Here is a 24820-nt window from a genome sequence, read left to right as displayed (position 1 = left end):
GTCTGTGCTTGCAGATGCTCTGCTGTTTGAGGGGGACTCTTGCCATCTAGTGGGAGGGGATGGTAAGCCTCTAGGACCTCTGCCATCCCCCAGGATAGGGTGACAAAACGCGGTCATCCTTCCTGGGCTTTTACTGTGCGAGTCGTTTCACTGCACGCGTGGGATTAGCTCACAGCGCTTTCCCCCAGCATTGTCAGTGAAGCTGGATTTCTCATAAACTGCTTTCCTTTCTAGAAATCACTCTATTCTTACATTTTTTAGGGGCAAAGCTCTGCTTATACTCTCCTATGCTCATCTCCTCCTGTACGGCTGAGTTGCACAGAGGGGATCTGACAAGAACCTGTATCAAGGGGAAGGATGTTGGGGTGTGCTGCTCAGACGCTGCATGCTGCCTGTGTTTTGTTGGGGGATTGCTTGTGGGAAGCTGGCTTTCGGCAGCTGACTCCTTAAGTCATTGCTCAAAGACAGCCAAGATCTCCAAGTAAGAGCTCATACAGATAGAGAATGAAAAGTGCTTGCAAAGTGCCTTGTGCTTGGGTCTTCCTTGGCCTAGGAAAACCAGAAGCTCACGTTCCAGTTAGGAAATTTCAGTACTAACCGGCCTCCCTCCCACACCTTTCCTGACAGGGTTAAGGTTAGAAATGCAAGAAAGATGTACATGCTTTCTCCATGACGTGCTGCTCTTTTTCGAGCTGCCTGGGACCAAGAAGGAACAGCTGCTGCCTCCTAAGCATCGCAATACAAGAACAGACTTCATCTCACAAGTACAGCTCTTCTGAGTATTTCATGGGGCTTCAGGTTTTCACCTTCCTTGGCGTAGGAGCCTTTCCTTTGCATGGAGAAGGGGGTAGCGAGTGGATGTAGAAGGTGTGTTAATCTCTGGATTGTGCATCGTAGAGGTGGAAGATGTGTCGACCATAGATCTTATATGAGGCTGACCCATGCTTCTGTTCAGACGTGCTATTTGTTACAAGCCTGGAATTCAGCAGAGCTCTCATTTTGGAGTGTTTTTGTAGAGCACTGAGGTCAGCAGTGTCTTTAGTGAGCTAATCTGAATAGCAGCACCGAGGAGTTGTGAGGGGGTGACTCTGCAAAGCACGGAAAATCACGTGGATGAGGGAGAGTAAGTGTGATGTGCTCATTGCCTGCCTTGCATTGACACGTGAACTAGAACACATGCAGAGCAGAAAGAGGTCTCAAAGGATTAAAGTTGCTTCTTAACAGAAACGAATCTCATTTTTTCCAGCCTTGGTGGCTGCAGAAGAGCTATGTTATGCAAGGGCCCCTCCCGGAATGGAAGCAGCTCTGGCTTGTGGTGCTTTGGGTTCCAGTTGCCACATGGACGTGGGACTGTGCAAACCTTGCCATGGTTAGGGTGGAGCAGCAACCAAATAAAAAGGGTGAGAGGATCAGGTCTGGGAGGTCAGTCCAGTCATCGCCAAGCTCCTAATGTGTAAGTCATAGAAATTCCAGTAGGGACTAAGCAATTTACATAAAATACATTGGTTTGTCCCTCTGTTGAGGGATGCATAAACCTACTTCTCTAGAATCATTGGTGTTTTTGGCCGTCCTGTGAGCTCAAAAGCAGCAATCTAACCCCAATTGCACGTTGCAGGGATATTGCACTGGGGCCAATTGGTGTGAAAATTGCCACGTGTCGCTAACACCTCGCAGAACAGTCAGGTCCTTCGGTTCTTCAGATATCGCCTGGATCATCTCTGTGCAAAGCAACCTTTACAGAGCTCGGCGTATCCGCTGTGTATATTTGAGAGGTCAAGTCGACCCGGGTAAGATTTGGACCGGTGGCTCCAGAGAGTCTACAGCGTGAAAACATAAGGCTCAGGGAGGCAAATTAGCCTTCCCTTTTAAAAAGAACTGAAGATTAGAGGAGATTATAGAACCTAATAGCGCGTACCTAATTTTTGGGAGCACAGACCATGACTGTGGCTGCTTGGTCAAATCCAGTCTTGACTTGTCCATATGGCAAGGTGTGTGCTTCGGGCAGAGACAGAAGGAAACACCTAGGCTGCTGGCGTGGGGGTCTTCACCAGGAGGGTGGTCAGGCACTGGGACAGGCTCCCCAGGGACGTGGTCACAGCACTGAGCCTGACGGAGTTCAAGAGGCATTTGCAGACGTTTTCAGATGTATGGTTTGATTTTGGGGTGGTCCTGTGTGGAGTCACACTTGATGATCCTTGTGGGCCCCTTCCAAATCAGGATGTCCTAAGTGGTTTCCCTGGACTCCCGTTTACATGATCAAATGATGCAAACCCAGTCGAAGCAGCATTTTTTTCCTGTAGACGGTGTGGTTTTGAGGGGCTTTCTATTTATTTATTTGTCAATTTATTTTGCTGGGTGCTTGTCTTTTAGTCTTAACCAGCTGCAATACGAAGAGGGCAGCAAATTGCCCTGAACCCAGCGTGTTACCCTGAAGAACTTTCCTGAATTCTCGCCGAACGTTTCTCTTTATGCAACCAGCAAACCCTTCCATCAGCTGGAAGCCTGCATGGCATTTGCTGCTCGTATCCTTACCCGACCCAGGCACTCGGCAAACATTCCTCCAGCAGGCTGTCATGTTTCTCTGTGCCCCGATCAAGCAGACGCTCACACATTCCTTCCTCCGGCCAAGCTTCCTGCCGCTCTGAAATAGTTCTCTGCTCCGTGGAGCTTCTGCTCTGATTCATTTTTCCCCTGATGTCCCTGAGGCTGAGCAAGGCGAGTCCAGCCCGCCTGATGACCCACCAGGTGGTGCTCTGCTGATAGCCGTGCTGCTCATCGCAGTTTGCAGCATTTCGATAATTTTATCGGTGTTTGATGCAGGAGAATTAGGGCACTGTGGGTACTGCCGTTGACCACTTCTGCTGACTTCTTGGGAGAAAGAGCAAAGCTTTATTTCAATGACTTTGTGGGCTTGATGTTCGGGGACTGTTCTGTAGAAGGCTTTGCCAACCCATGGGAACGTGGTCATCATCTCCCTGCCAATATTTTCCCCTGGCAGAGTCTCCTCGGAGTGGTAACATCTCGTAAGCCAGCAAGTAATGGCACCTTTCTCCTGCTGGGCCGAACCCTTGCTTCTGGGAAGTGATGGGAAACCTCTGAAAAGGGAGAAGTCTGGTGGCAGATGTGTTCTTGTAGTTATGGAAATGTATCCAGGGATATAGGTAAAGCACCTTAATTTTTCAAGATAATTTGGTAATTTGTATGCAAGCAGGCAGGACTGACGTGGACAAGTGTGCTACAGGAAGCAGTCTTGTGCTAGGGAAAGTTTGCTAGAAAGTCCTTTATAAATTCAACATTTCATTTATGAATATACTGAAGTAAATGGGGATGTTCCTTCTAAAATCCGCCTTTGTGAATACCTGCTCTTCTTTGTGTGCCTATCGGTTTTCTGCCAACATGTTTGAAAATCCCATTAAACATAGATTTAAGTACCTGTGGACAAAGCTGGTGAGAAAGTAAATTTCCATTCTTTGAGAAATGCTGACACTTCAGGATGTGTTGCTGTCCAAAATTGGGTCAGAAAACAAAAATTCAAGGTGCTCTCTGGAACAGAGACTTGAAAACCATTTTGTTGTTGTTGTTGTTTTCACAGTTGGAAAAAAATAGAAGTAAACAGTTTGATTATGATGCATTAAAAGCCAAAATGGAAAAAAATAAAAAAGTTTTAAAACCAAAACCCACTCCAACTGAAAAGATTGCAGAAGTTTACAGTCCTCAGAATAACGTCTAACTGATTTAGCTGCTTTTTCTTGATGGAAGAGTTCTTTCAACCATCTCAGTCCAGTGTTTCTTTTTGACTGCTAGCTGTTCCCAACACAGATGCTCTGAATTTTCTGGCACAGCTGAGGTCAGGATTTTTGGTCTGCTATTGTTTTAATGAAGAATTGTTTTTAGCATCTAGTTATTCCTCCGGACTGAGGACTATGGAGTAACTCTTGCTGCAGATCTGGATGGTTTTTAAGTCTGTGCAGCTTGAGCTGCTGTATTTATGAGCTTTAAGAATATCGAGCAGCCGGAAAATATTGAGTTGCTGGATGCAGAAGGGTTAAGGGTGGTGATACCCAAATAGCTGCGGAGATGGCATGCTGCAAAGTCTGTGAGCTGCAGAAAGGGATCTAAGTCTGAAGATGCTGAGCTGTAAGACCATGCACCCTTTTGTATGGGAGAGGCTCTGAACCAACTCGGGGTGCTTAAAAAGTGCTGAGATCGATAACTTAGCTTTATTTAACATTGATATTGATGTGACTCTAAGTATTTGTTCCCTAGGAACTTCCTGAGAAAGCATTCACATTCCCAACCCACCTCCTTCCTTGCAATCCTGGCTAGGTTTTCCCCCCCGGTTTCTTTTCTGTTTGCAGTGCTTCTGCTCAGATTACAGGACAAGCCCATGATATCACCCGCTATGAGCTGAGGCTAAAGGGGCTGGGTCTTGGGAGGGGTTTGCTTGGCTAACTCTAGTGAAATTTGCCAGGAAGCAGCAGCTTCTTGCAGCATATTTCTCTGGCTGCAGGATATTTTCCAGCGCAGAGGGGACCACTCAGGCGGCGCGCGTAGCCCAAAAGAAAGAGCTTCATGAAGCACGCCGGGACAGGGGTCTCCTCCAGCACAGCCTACCACTAACCCCCAGGTAAATGCAAACCCCAGAGACTACGAGCCAGGACGGTGGCATTATTTCTAGAGAATGCAGGGGCTGATGGATTGGTTTAAACATTTCTAACCCTCTCTTGCTTCAGGGCTGGAAGTTTGATCTCGCTTCTTCTCTTTTTTTTTTTCCTCTTTGAACTTGTTTTCTTTCTCTCCCGTCAGTTATTAAGCTTGATGTTTAGACATAACAGGCTGGGGATGAGGTGATTCTTCCAATTCCTATCTCCTGAGACTTGCTTTGGCAAGGGTGGGATGGCACAGACACTCAGTGTCACTTCGCAAAGATGTTGTGACCCAAGTTAAAGATTTTCTCCCCTTGCTTGCTCACAGGCACGCACTAATGAAGTAAAAAAAAGACATGTTGCAGGCTGCCTACAAGTCGAGGCAATGTGTATTCAGTAGGATTATTAAAATATGTTTGATTTAGACCAGAAAGCTACGTTACGTGCCGTCAACATTGTGTAAATGTCACCCGCTAAACTTCAGAAGCAGTTTAAATTCTCCTCTCTGAACAACTGTGCTCTTTCAGAGGGAAAGGCTTCAGTGCAGATGGGCAGAAGGTGTGAAGCAGATCTGTCCCTCGTTAAGAAACTTTTCTGCTGGCATGCTTGGGATTCACACCCTTTGCAAAGGAGCCTGCAGCCTACTGGCAACTTGTATTAATTAGGCTGGTTTATCATGAAGCAATCGCAGCAGTTTTCAGGATGTGCCTGCAGGATACGCAGTGGTATTCACCTGAGAAGTTGCAGCACGGAAGCGTGGGACTGTTCCTGTCTGCAATGAACACGGCTGGGGTTGGCTGAGTTCTGATTCTTCAGCATGCACACAGATAACTCTGCCTTCTTTTCAATTAATTTTTCGTTGTCTAATTAAAAAAAAGTGTTACTGTGTGTGGGTAAAAAAAAGATCTAAGGTCCTATACAGTCTAGAAGACTATACACAAAGATCCTGGTTAAGCTATCTGGGAGCAATAGCAGGAATACCGGTTAGCAGGTCTATAATCGGCTCATAATGACAGCATTGCTTTCAGATTTGTACTGAATAACGGCTGAAATTAATTGGCTTTAGGGTTCCTACCTGCCAGTTTCATTTCATCTGTATTGAGCCACCCACAGTGGTGGAATTTCCTTGGTTGGAAGGTAAAGAGCAGTTAGAAAACATGAAATATTAGCATGAGCTAATATTTGATGGACCCCAAAATTCACGCTTAGTAATGTTCTGTCGTTATTTTTTCTCTCCTATTTTTATATATATTTATATATTTTCTCTCCTGTTTTTTCAATAGGTTGACTCCCAAGATTATTGTCTTCACCTTACTGTACCACTAACTTTCCTTCTGTTTTTTTTTTTCTGTTTCTTGCTTTTTTTTGTGTTCTTTGTAACCTTTTATCTTTTCTCCTCCTGGATTGTTTCATAACATAGACTCACAGAATGGTTTGGGTTGGAAGGGACCTTAAAGATCATCTAATTCCCACGGGCAGGGACAGCTTCCACTCGACCAGGTTGCTCAAAGCCCCATCCAACCTGGCCTTAACATCTTTGGTGCTGTTTAAAAACACAGTGATGTCCTTTCTTAGAGATGGCAACTTCAGTGGAAGGAAGAGTTCAGCACATCACCGGTCAGTTGGGCTTGCAAAGCCCTCTCTGGGGAATGCTCTTGGAGCGTGTGTGCAGGTACTTGTTTACTATGAATGTCTGCAAATACAGTGAGAAAGATCCCACTCCTAATCTGTAGTAATGTTGATGGAAATTTGTTATTCAAGGCATAAGAAAGTTGGAATGCAGACAGATAACACGATGGTCTAAACTCAACCTGTTCTGTGTCTGCAGTGGTGACGGGTTAGGCTCTATTAATTAAGACAGCATTACACAGGGGTGTGAGGGGAACCTCATTTTCAGAGGATTTGCTAATGCTCTTCAGCCTTAGGGACTGCACATGTGTGTTCTGGCTCTGTGAATGTGTGTCAGCTGTGTATTTTAATGCAGTACCTTTTTGTAAAGTTTTTATTCATGTACTAATCACGTACTCTTAACGAAAAGAGTTGAATCCTGTAGCTATTTTTGCCGCTGCTGCTTTTGCTGAGTGAGATCAGATCACTTGTTCGTGATAACAGCATCCACTAGCTGTGAATTAAAGAACTTATGCTGTTTGTTTTTTAAAAAAAATCGCTTTATTTAACTGTCTTGGAAGTGTCTTTGGGAATAAGTTCTGTTTCCTATTAAGAGTAGAGCACAAGGTCTGTGGAACAGCCAGCTGGTGCTGGCCAGGAGCCTGAGGGTTGTCATGATTCACATCTCTGTTCATCTTCATTCTTCGACACCAGGCAAAGGGAAGAGATAAGGAAAATAAAGACTTTTTCCCAAAATGAAGTGTGTTTGAATTGCAGCTGTGGCATGGAGAGAAGATGCTGCATGTGTCCATCAGATCCCTGGGCAAGGTTTTTTGTTTGTTTGTTTGTTTTTTTCCTTCTGAGGTAAATGAATGTGTCAAGGGGCTAAAACAAAGCAAATGTGGATTGCTTCAGTTGAAGGAACAGATCTGAGAAGAGCTTGCAGCCTGGATTTGAAAGCTGTGGGATGCATTCAGCTGAGCCCTTGTGTGAAACATGCTGAGCATGGAATCGGGTGTTTGGCCCTGCAATTGTTGTGTCCACGCAACTCTGGAGATCAGCATATTTCTAAAGGTTTGGATCTCATGGATCCAACCAAATGATGATGCAGGGGGCTAGGCAAACACTAATTTTTTATTATTTTTTAAGTTAGACCTGTAGCAGTCTTTCAAATGAAAACAGAAGCAAAATGCCTTTTCTGTCCTATTCTCGTAACTTGTGTTTGTATTTCAGGACTTCTTTTTTGTGTCTAGCCTCAAAAGCAAGTGATGGCAAGCAAGTCTATGGGTTTGAATCGTGTCAGCTTTACCTCTGCTCCCACAGGGCATACTGGGACTTTCTCTCTTTCCCAGCAGCATCCCACCAGGCTGGAAGAAGCAGGTTGCATTTGTTAGCTTCCCTGGTGTAAGTGACTGTTGGATTTGCTCCTGGTTGCACTTGGCCAGTGTGCGTTAATGTGAAATTTGCTGTCTTAAGGTAACTTAACGGAGCATTGCTGGATCTACGGTTGTGAACCAACCACTTGAGACTTTCCTTTTGTTGTCTGGAGAAGGAGGGGAGCAGGAAAGCTGGTGTTTCTGGCTCTGTCCAAGCTGATCTATTGTTTTGATGATTTGGTGAAATTAAAAAGGGATTCGTGCTGCTTGGACAGGCTTTTGATTTGGGGAGATGAATAGCCTATTAGTTTCACCTGGTGGATTCTCTGAAGACGTAAAAGCTCAACATTTTGAAATGAAATTGCTGCACGCTTCCCTGTGTGTCAATCTGTTCCTTTTAAGACTGGAGCCCTGAAAAGGGTTGAGTCAGCAGCTTGCAGGAGCATGCCTTAAAGCCTTAAATTGCAAGTTAACACAGTGATGGAGAATCATCTTATGGCCTGAAGTACAGGATGGGGAGCCAGGAGACCTGGAGTATTTTCCTGGCTTTTCCACTGACTTTATTCGAAAAAGTTTTTAATGCTCCGTCTTGGATTCTTTTGAATGGGGAGACCAAAATATATGCTTTTAGGATTACATCATTACTAAGTCTGGAGGCTATTAAAGAGAGGATTTGAGGGGAGGAAAGAGCCCTAAAGTAGAGGGAATAGCCAGCACAGAGCAAACATCTTGCAGATCTAAGCCTTGGTTAGTTCTTGGGTAGTTCTGCATGTGCGGCTCCCTTCGAGACTTGCTGAGAAAATGTGTCCAGATCTTGGTCGTAGCAGATGAGCATGTTTATCTAAATACTTATTAAATTTTGTTGTTCTGGCTTATGATGCTATGATAAATGTGTGCAGTTGGCTCCTATTTAATGCTGTCCATGTTTGTATCCTCAAATGCTCTTACTTGAGTCTGTCACTGTGTCATCAATGTTCTCGTTGAAGAGTGGTGAAAGAAGCGTTGTAAAATCCTCTGTGCTGCCAAATATTGCTTTATCAATTCTCTAGAACAGTTGTTACTGCTTGTCTTGTCTCCTGATGAAAGCTGCACGGACATCTCGCCCTGATGGATGGGATGAGCGGATGCCTCCGCCAGAAGATGCCCAAACATCTCCTCTCCATAATCCTTGTTGTTGTCTCGGTGGGAAGCAGAAAGGTTTCTTGTGGAAATACTGAAATATTCCTGTGCTCAACCTCCACGGGACTCAGCTTTTCCTGACATCGTGACTTAGTCTGAATAGTTTCTCTTAAGCACCTCAATAAACAAGACCGCTGGGTATGCACGGTTTTATTTCTGGGGTGATGCAAACACTGTGAAAGCTTTGTCTTTTAGTGTTTGAATGTGTGACTGTTTTGAAGCGGACGGTAATATGACCTGAAGGAAAAGCAGGCTGTGGTTGCTCGTACACACTGCAGGGTTGTCTCCCGAAGCGTGTGGAGTTGCTGCTGTGCTGGGCTTAATGGAGAATCCCTCCGAGATTCACCTCCACAGATTTAATGGGACTAAAAGGGAGATTTCTGATTTTTTTTTTTTTTTCCCAATACCTCCTCCTGGGCCCTCTAGGAGCCTCAACTGCTCCTCGAAGTATCCTGATGATGATGGGACACAAAGCTGTACGACCTGAGCACAAAACGTGTGTGCCCTGAGTCGTTTTTCTTGGCGAAGGTTCAGGATTGCATTCACACGGGCTCGTTAAAATACATTTTGGTAGTCAGACTCCCCTCTGTGGAGCGGGGGGCTCTCAGGCAACCTTATCCTTCCTCCCCAGGCTTTCTCAAGTTCGATGGTTAATGGTTTCTTCATAGTCTTGCATGACTCTGAAAGCCTCTAAGCTTCGGGGGGACAAAAGCAAATTAGCCTGTGTTTTGGCATCTTAGTGCTCCTGGGGTGCTGATCCACCAAGACTTGAAAATTACACCTGCAGGGTTTGCTATGATTCGAGTTGGTACCTCCCTGGGTGATCTTGGTACCCGTTAAAATAATCTGGAAGTCTCTTGTGCCATCCCAGCCCCGCCAAGCTGCTCGGGGGCTGCGAGGTCTCCCAGCGCTGTGACGTTTTTAAAAGGCTCTGGCATCGCGCAGCGGTCTGTCTGCTTTATTAATTAACGCTTCGGGGAGCGCCGCTCTCAGCTGGTAGCTATTACATCCTGCCTCTTGAATGGTTTCCCCAAATTGTTGTGTCTTTTGGCTGAAGTCCTTCAGCAAAACGACCCGGGAGCTTTGGTTTGAATGGGAAGCAGTCCTGGAAACTGGAGTTGCAGAGCTTTTGGCTATTCCCTGGCCTCTGATCACGAAAGACCCCTATTAGCCGGAGCACGGAGCTGACCGCTGGTCAGTGTTTGCCTTGGCACGAAGAGGGACAAAGCGAAACAAGCTGACCTGCTGGCTACACATCGTTTGTTGGTCCTTTTCTCCTGCAAAATGTTCCTATTTGGGTTATTATTGAGCTTTCTGGAGCACCATAAACCGTAAGCTAGAGGGGAATTTGGCGTCTTCTGTTAAGGCACGTCATCGTCATTATCTCTTGAGAGCTTCCTTCAGGACGTGACTGTAAGGCTACACACCACCACTTATTTGCCTTTGCCTTCTTAAATATCCTTCGTGTGGCTGCCTGCTGCGCAAAGACCGTGCAGATGCTTCACGAGGTCCCAGCAATATGCAGAGACACTTCAGACCGACTTAGTTTTTGATCAGTATTTGCTGAGGCTTCTTAAATCCAATTTATGCAGTAGCAAGAAACAACAGCTATGTAAAATGAAGTATGTCAAAACAGATGTTTAAAGAAGATTAGGAGCAAAAATCAGATTTTCTGAAGACCATCAGGCTTGCAGCTCTGCTGGGCTCAATGCTATCCCCATCTTAAGTATTTCTACTTATAACTAACATGTTATTCTTCTGCGTTATGATCTAAGGGGGTTTCTTGATTATTATTTTTATACTGTTCCCAACAATTGCTGTGCCCATGTGTTTATCCTCTGGGCTGAAAACCATCTTGTATCCTTGGAAAATGTTGTAAGAGGTTTCTTTTGAAATCCATACTAGAAGGTATTGAAGTCAGGCGTGTCTGACAAGTACTAATGTGCCTGGACTTGGGAGCCTTTTATTTTTACAGAATATATCTCCTGCCCTGTGACTGCATTTGCTTTGGGAAATCCCCTTTGTTTGCAGCTGGAGGGGAGCAGCCTTGTGAAAGCGGTTGTGTTTTCTTCCTCTCTGCCCCTTTAGCTCCGATGTGGGGCAGGAATTCATTTTATTCCTCTCTCAGCCTTACCCTCCCGACCTGCAAAAATTGGAAAAATACCTTGTCTCCATGCCAGTATTTCTTGGAATGCCTGGTGAAAATGTACAGGTCTCAGTCTGGTCTCAGAGCACATCAGGAGGAAGCTGACTATTGCCAGCCCTGTGTAAGACCAGGGGAAACTGAGGCACAGCTCTGGAAGTGCCCTGCCTGAGGTCTCACAGCAGGCTCGTGCTGGAGCTGAGATTTGAACCGAGGTGTCCTGAGTTTCAGGCTGGTTCTCTGCTGTTGCTGATACTCCTCTCTAGCTTGAAAGGCTGCTTAGTGAGTTTTGTTGTGTCTTCATGCACGTGTGATTTTCTGAACGCTTTTCTGGGATAGTTGAGACCCGGCAAAAACACTGAAGGATTTTTGCTTCTTGACATCTGGTTTTGGAGCCCAGTCTTTTCCCCCTCTCCCTCCCCTTTGGTGTCTGCCAGGAAATAATGGAGCTTTAAAGGGCTGGGGAGCTTTTTCCCACTGCTCTCTGGCATTGCTTCATTTGGAAACTATTCAACCATCAACCTCCATGTGCGCTACTCGACCGCGCCGTGTGCTGGGTGGGGAGTACATGAGTGGGAAGCGGGCAGAAAAATCACCAGCCTTTAAACTTTGCATAGTATCCGGATGAAATTCTTCCAATGAGTCAAAAAAAAAATAAAATTGCTAGTTCATACCGTGGCTAGCTTATGTAAGGATTTAGCGGTTGTGGGACCCAATCCAGGCTTAGCAACCAAAAACTGGAGATCATTAACACCAGGCTGTCAGTCGAGGCTAGGTGAGATTGCTTTTGCAAAGTGTCTGCCTACAGTGCTGATCCTCTGCAGAGGGAACTGGAGGTATGGCAGCAGAAATAAATCTTCTGTCATTGTATTAGGAAAACAGATTTCAGTATAAATACCTCACTTCTGACCACGTTATATTACATTTCATTACCCTTCTAGTTTTCCATTGTTTAAGTGATGGTTTGAGTTTCTTTTATTTAAAGGTGGTATGGGGGAAAAAATGGTTCAGTTCCGTCCTGGTCTGATTTGCACCAAGTTGGCCATAACTTGCTAGAAGTACTGAACTACTGGATTTGCAGAGGAATAGGAAAATCCTATTTCTAGCATTTGTGACCTGTAGAATTTTGCTTTGGAAAAAATATTTTCCAGCCAAAATGATTTGGCGATTTAACCTGAATTTGCAAATGCTTTTCGTGGGTTACTTTTAATTTTCTTCTCCCACCCCACGAGAAATAATTTACCTGACTTTGTTTTTTACAGGCAGCACTGGACGTGGTCTCTCCCATAGGTTTATCCCCTGCTGAAGCAGGAGGTATAAAGCCCAGCATCATTCCCGAGCCTTACTCAAACTTTCCTTTCTTTTTAGGACAGCCACACAGCACCTACCTGCACTGATCGGCAGCTGCTAGCAGAGGATTTGGCTCTGAGAACTGTGAGCACTGAAAATGGAAAGATTCCTGGGTTTTAACCGTAACCACTGTTTCTTCATGCTGTTCTTCATCTCCCTGAGCCCGCTGGGCCTTGCCCAGTACGAATACTGGCCCTACCTCCCCGGTTACCCCGAGCCACCCCCCCAAGTCTACCAGCCCCCCCAAAGGCCAGCAAACGTCCCCAAAATCCAGCTGCGGCTGGCGGGGCAGAAGAGGAAACACAACGAAGGCCGAGTGGAGGTGTTTTACAGCGGCGAGTGGGGCACGGTGTGCGACGATGACTTCTCCATCCATGCTGCGCATGTGATCTGCAGGGAGCTGGGCTACGTGGAGGCTGTGTCTTGGCTACCGAGCTCAAAATACGGGAAAGGAGAAGGTAAGGTAACTCTGGAGCAATAGTGGTGTCTCTCCAACCCCAAAAACTCTTTGACCTGATGACCGAATTCAAGATGTAGTGATGTTCCCTACAAACGTAACGAGAATCGCTTCCTGGTGAAGCAACGCCTCTGCAAATCGGTGCCTCATTAGATTAAACAGTTTAAATAATAGGTGTTTGCTTATTTTGATTGAAACAAGCTAAGGAAAGGGGGTAGGAGGCTCTCCAGCAGCCAGTATGGCGAGTCAAAAGGGAAAGTGCGCCCACAAATGTAATTTACAGATGGTCCACTTCCCCGTTCACACTTCCATTGCTTTGCAGTGAGTCAAACAGGGCCTCTAAGCACTCCTTCCTCCTGTTCTTTTTTTTTTCTTTCTTTCTTTTGAACTGTTTGGGTTCTAAATAGATTGCCTATGCAATGCTATCCATTTTTTTTTCTCCCTTTATCCCCTGTAGAGGCATGCACCATATTCGGCGATGCAGACCGGCTTATAAAACCCCAAAGTAGTGTGCACGCTTCATGTCCTATATAGGACTGCATTTGTAACAGCCCGTTGGGATGCTCAGGTTGGTCCTGGAGGGTCAGAGCTATTCACCCCCAACCCAAACTGCACATCCTTCCTTTCTTGCTCTTTAAAGCTATATGCGATGGTCGCGAGGACAATTGCACATTACACCTTACTGCATCTCATTCCCAAATATGTGCTGAACAAAGACTCAAAAAATTGAATGCTTCCATGTTATAAACAGGAAAAAAAAATTTAATAATAATGCTTGAAGTAGAAAAGCCCTGTGACACTACACAACTCCACAGACTTGTTTAATTGTCTTTTACTGTGCTGTTAGTTAAATGTTGGCCTATGGCGATTTTTTTTCTCAAAATATGAAAGCTTGGCACACTGTTAATGTAACCCACAGACAGATTATTTCCACTGCAGCAGGGATAAACGTGCTGTATGTCTGTTACTTAGCACCACTCGTTAGTGCTCACACCTATAAAATTGCCCATTAAAGAGCCAGCAGGCTTCAACGTTGACTTGACTGAAACGCGAAACCTTGAATGTTGTCCCAGGCTGTGGATTTTGGCTCTTGGGGTAGAGTAGGAGATTTTCGAGAGAGAAAGAGGCCATGACATTTGAAAACAAACCAGAAATTTGTCGCCACGTGACTTGATGGGAGTGAGCATCCTCTGCGTGCGGGTTCAATCCTGATGCAGGGAGCCCGTGCAGGGGGGATCGTGGCAGATCCACCATCTGCTTGGTGATTAACCGCCTGAATGTCTTAGGGCTGCTGGAAAGCAGCTGGGACAGCCAAGGGAAACGGCTCTGACTGCTCCTACAGAATCTCCTCCTGGCTCTGGAGGTCAGGCAGTCCTTTCTACTCAAAGGATGCATTTGAGACAGACAGACAAAGCCTTGGGGACCATAAAATAGGGGAGTTTCTTGTTGGCTGTTGCTCCTTGCAATTTAGGGGACAAATAGCAGGGGAGCAGCATGTACCAGCACATTTCCAAAGGAAAAGCAAGCACATCGTAAAGGTGAATCCCAGAGATGCTCTTGGTTCTCTGCTCACAGCTGCTCCTTAGAAAATATGACCTAAAGTTCTTGGAGTGACACCTATTGGTTTTTTGTCTGCTTGTCAGTCAGCTCTAAAGGATCTAATTTGTTTTAATATAATATACATACGTGCACACTTTTTTTTGTAGGAGAAGTGGTAATGATAGTCTGGAAACTGGATCAGGCATTGAGTTTTCAAAGAGCACCCAAATAACAGGAGGTTCCAATCAGCAGTGGCTTGTTAAGTCACTTGCAAAAAAAAAAAGGTCTTTAAAAAGTAGGGGCATTTAATCAAAACTTGGAGCTCTCTCATAGAAGACATTTAATGACGATTTAACAAACAAGAAATGATGTACAGAGAAGCCTTAAATACAAAAGGATGATTTAGTGAGTGTGATTAGAGGGCAGGATCTAATCAGGCAGACCGAGGGGACCCGATGACACCGCGTGCTCCAAAGTGGCTGTCATCAGAAGAGGTCAGTTTTCACCACGAAGAAGTTTGCAGCAGTGACGTCCTTCAGGCTGGTGATCCTTCACATGCTAACACAACAGCAAGCAGTGGTGGCACGAGGAGCTTCTGGATGGGACGTCCCTGGCTAGCAATCCTTTGGCCACACTGGTTGCTGGTGGACTGTGGAGGTCCAGAGCCTCCATGGTCAAGGCTCCACTTGCATCTTTCAAGCATATAGCCTTAAATATAGGGTTATATTTATTTATCATATTATATTGAGGGATTATTTTTCTTTTTTAATACAATGTAGATAAGGGAAAGCAATGGGTAGGAAATGTTTCCATTTTTGATGTTCCTTAGCGTTTTTATTCAAGGTTATTTTTAGCAGTAATCTCTTCCCCTGATATATTAAGAGCAATTTACCCTCTTTCTGAGTCTCAGTTCTGTTTTTTTTTTCCCTTCAGGGAAAATTTGGATGGACAACGTCCACTGTAGCGGCAAGGAGACCACCCTGGCAGCGTGCACGTCAAATGGCTGGGGAGTAACCGACTGCAAACACACCGAGGACGTGGGAGTGGTGTGCAGCGAAAAGAGAATCCCTGGCTTCAAGTTTGACAACTCGCTGCTTAACCAAATAGAGGTAAATGTACTTCAAAATTCCTAGCTGCTGATCGGGGGGCTTCTGTGGACAGGGACCTATACGTTGTAGGTTATCCCAGCCGTGTCCCATGGTTAAAGCACGCTTTTCGTAGTACTTCTAGGTGCTGGCTTCAGATGCAACTTTTAAATCTGAATTTCAGCTGTTCAAAGTGTTAGATGTTTAAGAAGAATTTAAAAGGATTTTTTAATAGCATATTAAGTAAGAAGAAACTATATTATTCCTCCTATTTTGCAGTCGTTTAATGGAATGGATGGATTTACAAGGAAAGATATGAAAAGATTTTTGGAGTGTTTAGCTAAGCAACGATGACACGAGCGTGATAATTCTATGGAAACATTTGTGGGAATGGGGAGTCAGCACTAGAAGTGATGAAATGAAAGTGAGCAGAGGAAAACGTGGGCTGGTCACTAGGGGAAAGGTTCTGGGTTGTGACTGGATTAGTCTGCTGAGCCGAGATTGAGACTCCTGGGGAAATGGCAGAAGCAAATTTGCTGAAACGCAGTTGAACCAGGATTGTTAGATTTCTACAGAATAAAGATCTAGGGGGGAGTAATCCAGGAGGGAATGCTGGTCCGAGAAGAAGCTGGGCTGAGCTCTTCAAAGGAAAAAAAATGCATGCTGCTTCAGAATTTCAGGTTGGAAAATATTTGTGGCCACTCAGCTAACATCTCCCTTGTTTCGGATGCTACGGTGCTTCATCATGCAGATTCCCTGGTTGCCCTTGGTTAAAATACATCGAAATAAACTCTTCAGTAACCACAGTCGAACCTTATTTTAAGCAGACAGGGAACCCAGGGTGTATCACATACCACAGCGTGGTTTCCATGGCTGAATCTTGGCTCTGTTCGTGATCTGAAACAAAGGGTACAGCATTCTTTATCGCTTTAAAACAAAATTGTTCTAGCAGTTCCTTCACAGCCCCTGAGTGAGAGAGCGGGCAGCATTCAGCACTGATGCGAGGCTCCCACGCGGGGGGCAGATGCAGGATATGAGAAGGGGAATTCTCTTTGTGCCTTGACCTGGCTTTTCTTGGCTAAGGAGGGAGAGGAGGCCTTCCAAAGGGATCCCAAATTGCCTCAGCCGATGGCACAGCTGTTGCTCAGGGAACGGGGCGAGATCATGGAACATCAGCGATGGCTTTGGCAGACGCCCGCTTCCCCAAAGCCACAGCAAATCCTCAAAAACGGAGGCCTGGAAGAAAAGATGCTTTAGTCTAGACGGAGGTCGCATCACTCCGAGATGCTTCAGGTATTAATCATGAAAGCTTTGGAGGGCTCTGCTTTTCCATTAGCTAAGCGCTGCCGTTTGGCTAACGAGTAGAGCACGCTGGGGTAATGGAGGGCGAGCTTGAGCTGATGCTGCGTGGGTGTTTGGGCTTCACGTATGATAAGTAGAATGAATCATGAGAGTGAAGCAGTTCTTGCGGTGGAAGATGGGGTCACCAGCAGGATTGCTGAGGAAAAATAGATGTGGGATAAGTCATATTCCCCATGTCCTGGCAGCTCTTGGGGTCTAGGTATGGATGAAGGCATTCACCATGATGACAAATAGCAGCACTGGTGACTACAGGCGCTGAACTGGTGTGAGTGGAAAAAAATAAAGGAAAAGCTTTGGTTTTAAGCTCCTGTATGAAGCTGAGAGCTGTCAGCCTGGCTGTCCCTGCGACCTTGTACCGGTGGCAGGGAATAGTGGTGTATTTTCTCACCCCTAGCTCTGCGTGCTGGGTTCCTAATGCTGCTGTTAACCTGCTGCTGCAGCTTGTGTTTGACGTCTCCTGGCAATCCGCAGCCTCTGAGATGAGCCTGATCGTCCCTCATCTGGCCTTCCAGAGGCCCGAGGGGCAGTAACTTCTGTGTGCTGTGAATTTAGAGGAGTCTGTAACCAACCGCATTTATTTTCTGTAGCCTGATGTCTGTCGAAAGGATAAATTCAAGAATCCAGAACAATTTGTGTGCCCACTTCTCCCTTGCACATCGCTGCTCGAGTCTTCTGAACAACTCGGGACCACGCTGTTATTTCTACTTTGTAAAACCAGGCTGGTTTTTCTTATATCCCTTACAAGTCCCTGTGAACTGAAGGGTTCTTTTTCTGCTTTAATGCAGCAGGAGCAAGGCTAAAGGTGATGTGCTGTAAATTTTTTAAATGCCACTGTGGAAGTACGCTTCAGTCGCGGCTAGCTGTCAAATGTTTCAACTCCTCTCCCCCTGCTCTTTCAGCTCTCCTTCTCTTCTTAATCTTTGCTTTATCTCATTGGCAGCTGGCGTGCCATAGTTTGAGTCAGAGCTGATGAGAAGGGTTACTCATAGGGTCATAAACTCCAAAACGGGGAGGTCAAAAGCCTTGTGTGAATGCACATCCAACGTCTCTGCCCTGTCTAACGTGCATGGGAATTCTGCACGTCATACCTTGCATTCACCAGAGGAAACATCATCGTTTTGTTAGCTGCTGAGTTTTCAGGCTGTCCCACTGATGTCTCCCCGTTGGAATGAGGTTGAGGGCATTGAGGAATTTTTTACAGAGCAGGGACGCTGTGCTCAGGTCTCCCCAACAGTCCCACTATGCTGCACTGATGGAGCTGTTGCTTTACACATGTGCTCCGTGCATCACCTCGGATTGCACCTCTCCGTCCCCTTTTCCCACAGCAGTTAAGAACGACTGTAACAATTCCCAAATGGATCTGTATGTTTGTAAGCGGGTGTTTTTACAGCCAGCAGATTAACAGGAACAGGCATTGACTGCGGTGTGCACTCGTGTTGGGGTGTGAACTGCAGGGAGCAGTGATTTTGTTCTGCCTTCCTGGGGAAATTCGTGCTCTGGGAGCCCATCCCAAAATGTTTGCCATTACATTCACATTTCTCTCCCCTGCAATAGGGAGCCCTGTGTGTTCCTGCGGACAGACTGTCTTAAATTCATCATTTAGAAAGCGTCTTAAAGACCTTCAGTGCTGAGTTCTCCGGGGCTGCCAAGCGCCGCTAAGATTTAACGCGGAAAGCCAGCAGGTATCAGACAACATCTGACTTCATCTTGACGGGGCTCCAGCTCCGAGGGGCTCTGCAAATTGACATTTGCTCAAATCTGGCCTCGCTTCCTAAAATCTGACAGGCAGAGAGTTCACACTCTTTTAAAAGCAACACGATAGCCCTTGAGCTGAGTTTATTTTTATTGGGCAATGTACATACCTCCGTTTCCCAGTTTGGAAATGCTGCAGATAAATAGCATAGGATGAAATTTTCCATCACCATAAACCACTTGGCTTATATATATACGCTCAGCCAGATCTTTTCCCATCTCAGCTCATATTTTGAGGCTTACATCACATCTCTTCCTGTCCCTGAGCCTTTCCATGCCTGCCCTGTGGGGTAGGGGCAGCGCCTGACCCTTGCTTCTGTGAGACAAGTTGTCGGTCGCAGGCTGAAGTCAAATGTTTCAGTGCAGGGTGAGGGATGGAAGATCTGAGATAAGCAGACAGGAGACAGGAAGGAAGAGTTTTAACTCTTCTACCAGGACTGAGGTTAGGGCAAATCTGAAATCCACCAGCCTCCTGTTAAAGGGCAAAGATTTAAGTCCCATTGTTTTTGCCTGATATTTTCCACAGCCGTGTGCATGGAAGTGCCAAGCGTGTGGCTGAGCATCTTTACTGAGCAATTGCACACAGATGGAAAGGCTGCCCACAGCCATGAGGATGGCCAGGAACATGGGGAGGAGGACGCTGACCCTGCTTGCTTTGGTCCTCCATGGACACATCCAACATCGTTGTTAAAAATCACCGGTGTTTGACTCTGGGTTTCTCTTAGCTTGCATTTCTTCTTTCTTTTTCGCCAAAGCAGAGCTTGGAGTAAAAGTTCCCAGTTTTGTGTTCCCATATTCACGTTAGTGGCTTTGTGTGGGACTTGGGTCGAGCCCCGAGGGCAGAGCACAGCCCCTGCGTTATTCCTAATACTTTGAGTGCTCAAAGCGTATCTGGGACCAGGGAAACTGCTTGCTGCCTCTCCTGTGGAGTTTGAGAGGGACAGACGAGTTCCATAAATATGTATGCTGACTGGCAATAATTCAATAATTTGTGCAGCAAGCGGGATCTGCTGCATGACCCAGAGATTTCTGAGCCCACGGGGTCTTGTGCCGTGTCCTTGCCCCAGACCAACTCCACATCCCCCATGCAGAAGGGGCAGGGGAAGTTTTGGGAGCTGCAGACCTCGACGAAAGGTGGAGGGCAGGATAAAACCAGTGCAGAAGTGCAGCGCTTGGTTGGTTGGCTGGTGCTTGCGGTTCGCCAGTGTCTGAAAGTGGTCCTGGGACCTGCTGTAGGGTTCCTTTATAGGGTGCCAGTGCCTGCAGTTTAAAGGTGTGCACGGTCTCAAAATGTTTTTCTAAGTCTGTGCAGGATGCCAGAAGCCCTGAAATCAAAATGATTGAATTTATGTCGGCAGCGCTGTGAGCAGGGAACGCAGGCCATGCTCTTGTAAAGGGTTCGTGGAGTAATGTGGCCATTGCACTGCCCAAACACAGCACGAGCCCACCTGTGACTGCCTGACTTGGGCGGAACAGCAATTTTAAGGCCACAGGAATTGCCTCCTACCCTCAATATATTCCTTTAATAAATGCACGGTAGGAATTTAATTTTTTTTTTTTAACCTATCCCCCAAAACATCCTTAACAAAATATTTGTTGTCCACCTCCTTCCTCTCCGTGCACACACACGGGCTTCAAATAGGACATGTGCTCTAAATATATCAAATTGCTGCAGCCGTTCGGGTTCGCAAATAGCTCTGGTACCTGAGAGCAGCCCGTAGCCTTGGCCAGACGGTGGGCAGACAAAGTCTAGTTAAACATACCAGGCCGTGCTGCTATTTCTGTCCTCCTTTTCCTATCTGGGCATGTGTGAGGCAGAAAAAAATCTCGCTTCAAAGCCTGCTGGCTCAAAGGGTCTGGTTACGCCCGGTTAAAAGTGGGTTGAATTATATTGTCCGGGTTCCTTAACCAGAGGGAAGGGGCATCGCTGCGTCCTGTTGGGGAGCTTTTGGTTAAATTGGGCTCTGGGGATGAGGCTGTACAAAATGCTCCTGTGTGCTGAGCTGCTCCTAACTGGAAGGAGCGAGGAGGGAAGGAGGACAGGAGCAGTGTCTGGGTCTGGCATAAATATAAATCTGCCTGGTATCTACCTTCGAGCCATGCAAATCACTGGAGGATCTCTCCATACCATGGGGAGCTGCAACGTAGATCACCACCGTCTGAGACCAGCCCTGTCGTGACCGTCCTGTTCTCAGAAATGACAATAAAAAGGTTATTTGCCTGTTTGTGACAACAGGGTTTTGATGCCTTTCCCCTCAGCGCAAATATTTACTTTCCTAAACATAAGCCAACGTGAAATGAGTGCTGATGTTTTGTGAGCCTGGAGGGGGTTCAGCATCTCTTCTGGAGCTACCTTCAGGCAAATAATTAATTAAGCTGCTGTTGTGGCAAGCCACCGTGTCTCTTTATTCCTATAATTTTAAAGCTTTTGGGGGGTTTCTTACTGCCACAGCTGGCACGGGCTTGCTGCTGCTCCCTGGGGGACAGAGTTAACCCGTCTGCATCCTCGTGCAGACTGTTTTCGGGGTCTGAGTAGCTGTCAGGCAGCGTTTTGGACGCAGCTAACCATTCCTGCATTACGCAAGACAATAAACTGTCTATCTAAGCCTGAGAACAGAGTAGGATCTTGTTCTGTCCTGCGGGGCGAAGGTCAGGTAATAAATTTGACTGGCTTACAGAGCCTGATCCAGATCGTCTTTAAAATAGCTCAGCAGAAAGGAAGCGGAGAATGTAAGAGCTTTGCCCATTGTGGAAACCTCAGACGTGATGCTTACAGACCAGAGCATCATCTGTCCTGAGCTGAGCCTCTTACCTATGACAAAATACCTCCAGGGTACAGTGCTCCTGCCTTCTCTTGCCCTTGTCACCAACTCCTTTCTCTGGTGCTTTTCATTAGCCTGCTTTGCATCGGTAATCATGAGGCTGCTGCTGAAGCATTTCATGGTTTAGCTGAGATCTCGGCTTTTATAATGCCATTTATAATCTGCACTGTAATTGCTCCTGGACCTTAATCCCAAATTGCACTCTCGTCCCTTACCCTTTTGTACTGCGCAAACCCAGAACAAAAAGCGTTTGCAGTCCAATGCAGCGTCACGTTCCCAGGGGACCGCCGTCCCCCATAGGCAGCCCGTCTCTGTCTTGCAGCATCCCTTTGCCGTGTTTATTTAACAGCTGGGACCTCGTTGGTGACTCAGAGGCACAGCTCCAGATGTTTAAGTCAAAACAGATTCCAGCCGTTCCCATGCATGCGAAGAGACCTTTCCAAAAAGTCATCTCTGGGGGAACAGACTTGGTAGCTGGGAATTCAGTGGAAGTAGGGGAAGGGCTCAAACAGAGGAGAGGAGACGTTTTTGGGGTGAGCAGGGTCTATATGGAGAGATTTTGTCATGCTGTGAACTGAAAGGAACCGATTTATTTCTTGTGTGAGTTGGAGACTTAATGTCCCGGTGTTTAGGATGCTAAGATATCCTGGGGCTCTGGTGTAAATGGAAAGTGATACGGGTGGGTTTCTGCATTTAAGGGGCAGTGGGGTGGGTCAGGCATCGGGAAGGAAAAGCTGGTTCTAGGGGATATGGGGGGCAGAGGCAGCACACAGACCCCTTCCGTTTGTTAAATCCAGAATTGGGGTAAGGACTCAGTCTTTGCCTAAATTGTGCGATCCCCTGGGGATCTGTCAGAAAAGGTCCTGAACACGGCTGCCCTCTCGCTCTCCAATTCTTAGCATCGCTCGTGGTGATGCTTAGAAAAGAAAAATTAAAATACACAGATGCAAAACTTCATCCCAGTTCCCTTCCATGCAGCTCGCTCGCTGGTTTCTTAGTGGTGTCACCGAGCGCGTGGGTGTGTGCTTGAAGTGAGCGTTGAGATGCTCTCCTCCAAATCCCCTCCGAAATCCCAGCTGCTGTGGCTTGCTTTCAGCCGGGAGCCAGCAATATGAGAAGGAGCAGTCGGGTTTCTAGGAATGGGAGCTCCCCCCTTGCCCGATTGCTGTGCATCCCGATAAGAGAGGGGTTATCGCCGAGCTCGGGCAGTGCAGGAGCATGCATAACATTGTTCTGTCAATGCAAAAGAGACGACAAAATGTGGAAGAAAATGTTATGAAAGCTGCGTCTGTTTTTGCAATCGGATCCGAAGCCGTTTGCATTTGGTGCAGAGGGTGAGAACAAAAGCAGTCGAGCCTCTTGTGAAAACTTTCCGAGCCAGGAATCCTTTTGTGAAAGCTCAAAACCAACCGCCTTTTCTTTTCCCTTTCTCCGGGCAGGCCCCGGAGGCTGAGATTCACTGGTTTTGTAACAGAGCACAGCTGGCTTGCGGTGGGCTTTTGTGCTGGGACTGGAGCGGAGCAGCAGCGCGGGTCTTGGGCATGGATCTGGGCGAGGAAAGGAGCAGGAGGCAGGAGAAAGATGGCCCAGCCCAGAATAGTTTGACCCCTTTATTTTATTTTATTTTGTACTAACTTCTATTGTAGTAATGCTGCAAGTCCCAGCCCAAATCACATTGTGCTTTGGGCAAAAAGAGCTGTGAACGAAGCCCTTGCTGCAGAGGGAGGCGAGGTGGGCTCAGCGTTGCCTTCCTTTTACTGAAGGGGGGAAGAAACGTGGCTCCGGTGAAAATCAGGTTGATGTGCAAGCCACGGCGCTGGATCTAGGAATAGATGTGCTACGTGTCTTCCCCTGGCCCTCTGCACCCAGCTTTATCTTGCCTTCTGCTTCTTCACGCCTTTCAAAGCTAAGGAGGCTTAACTCAAGCAGGAGAAAAATGTCTTAGGATTTCCTGCTGCACGTGTGCTTGATCTTTAATGGGGCTCAGCTGTGCCCGAATGGATGCCTTTGCTGCAAGCAAAGGAACGAGGAACGAGGCTGGTAGTGCTGGAGCAGACCTCCTTGCCCCCTTAACCTTCACGGGGTCAGCAACGTGAGGTGCCGTCCTCTGAACGAGCAGCCTTCTGCAGAGCAGAAAGCAGAGGAGGAAAGGGAAAAAGGAAAGAAAAGGAAAAGCAAAGGGAAAGCAAAATTCACCCGTACGTAGGTGGGTGGGATTTTCACAAGCAAAGGAGAGGTTGGAGATCCAGGTCTGTATCGAGCTAGTAGCTGAATTCCAAGTCAGGGAGGTTGTGGTTTTGTTTTTTTTTGTGTGGTTTTTGTTATTTTGTTTGATAAAAGGAATAAGGGCTGGCACCTACATCTCCATAACTGTTCGCCTAAACAGGTGGAAGCTGGGCAAGGCTCGCTGGAGGACTGTCGTGCATGAGCCGTGGGGGTTACCTCTTTTGGGGTTTGGTCTCGTGGTTTGTGGGTAGAGATCCTCAGCAGCACTCTTCCCATGGCACAGAGCCGTGTAGGGAGCTGAGCTGGGGGTCTCTGCCTGGTGTCCTCACTCCCTGCACTCTGTCCTTCAGCCTCGGACTGAACAAACTCTGCCCCATTGCCCTTGGGGCTCAGGCCTCAATTTCCCAACCTATTATGCGGGGTGCGATCAACCCAGTTTTATTTCCTGCAGGTAGCATTGCTCTTTGCTGAGTGACTGGCTCCTGAAATGTTGTTGAAGGCTCTGCTTTATCCTTGGTAGCTGAGGGATTTTGACTTCTGATTTGGCTTCAGATACCTGCTTGGCGATCTTTAGATATCCTTCAGAGCATTTTCTAGATCTACCTCGTCTTCAGTGTATGGCTGTAATATCAGAAATAAAGCTTTCAGAGAGAGTTTTCCTTGTTGACATGACAGCTTGTTGCAGGCATTTGTCTCCACGTGTACAGAAAGTATGGAGAGAGCTATTTAAAAACATCTGCTCCGGCTATTAAACACTGTTTGCTTCTGATTTCGATGCGGAGTCTGTTTTCACCATTACCCCAGCTGCTCTGTGCATTGGTGTTGGGAGATAAAATATAAGTCTGCCTGTACTGGCATTACTGAATACTCCCAGTGTAACAAAAACTGTGCAGAGAAAGGAAACCATTCAATATATTTAGTGCATATTATATAAATATATTCAGTATATTTAATTTGCTTCATTGTTCTTTAATCTTGCAGCATAAAGCTGAGGTCAGCAGCACGTGGAACTCTTCCCGTGGATATTTTGCTGTTTGTTCAGACTCGGTGCAACCCCCTGAGTTGTTATATCAGTAGTTCTCTGCTCTAAACCTATTTTCCATGGGCAGAGAGGGGAGTGGATGTAGATTGGCTTTGCTCTCAGACAGATCATGAAAATGTCACTGCGTGCCGGTCTGCTGTAGCTATCTGAAGATCGAAATACCTTGGAGGGAATGAAATGATGGCTTACTTCTTGCTAGTTTGCTCGCTTTTGTGTTTTTTATTTTCTTCCTT

General features: G+C 46.5%; 1 protein-coding gene across 2 annotated transcripts in view; it reads left to right on the top strand.

Annotated features, from left to right (window-relative positions):
• Positions 1-24820, top strand: part of LOXL2 (lysyl oxidase like 2) — a 53600-nt gene that overhangs the window by 1686 nt on the left and 27094 nt on the right. For both annotated transcript variants that reach the window (XM_083811633.1, XM_083811632.1), the window contains exons 2-4: positions 4511-4627; positions 12321-12760; positions 15232-15407. In XM_083811633.1, coding sequence (XP_083667759.1) covers positions 12400-12760; positions 15232-15407 — 537 coding nt within the window. In that variant the 5' untranslated portion in view covers positions 4511-4627; positions 12321-12399. The remainder of the gene's footprint in view (positions 1-4510; positions 4628-12320; positions 12761-15231; positions 15408-24820) is intronic.

Source organism: Anser anser (assembly GCF_964211835.1).
Source record: "Anser anser genome assembly, chromosome: 26".
NCBI classification, from domain to species: domain Eukaryota; kingdom Metazoa; phylum Chordata; class Aves; order Anseriformes; family Anatidae; genus Anser; species Anser anser.
This window is presented reverse-complemented; position numbering and strand designations above follow the sequence as displayed.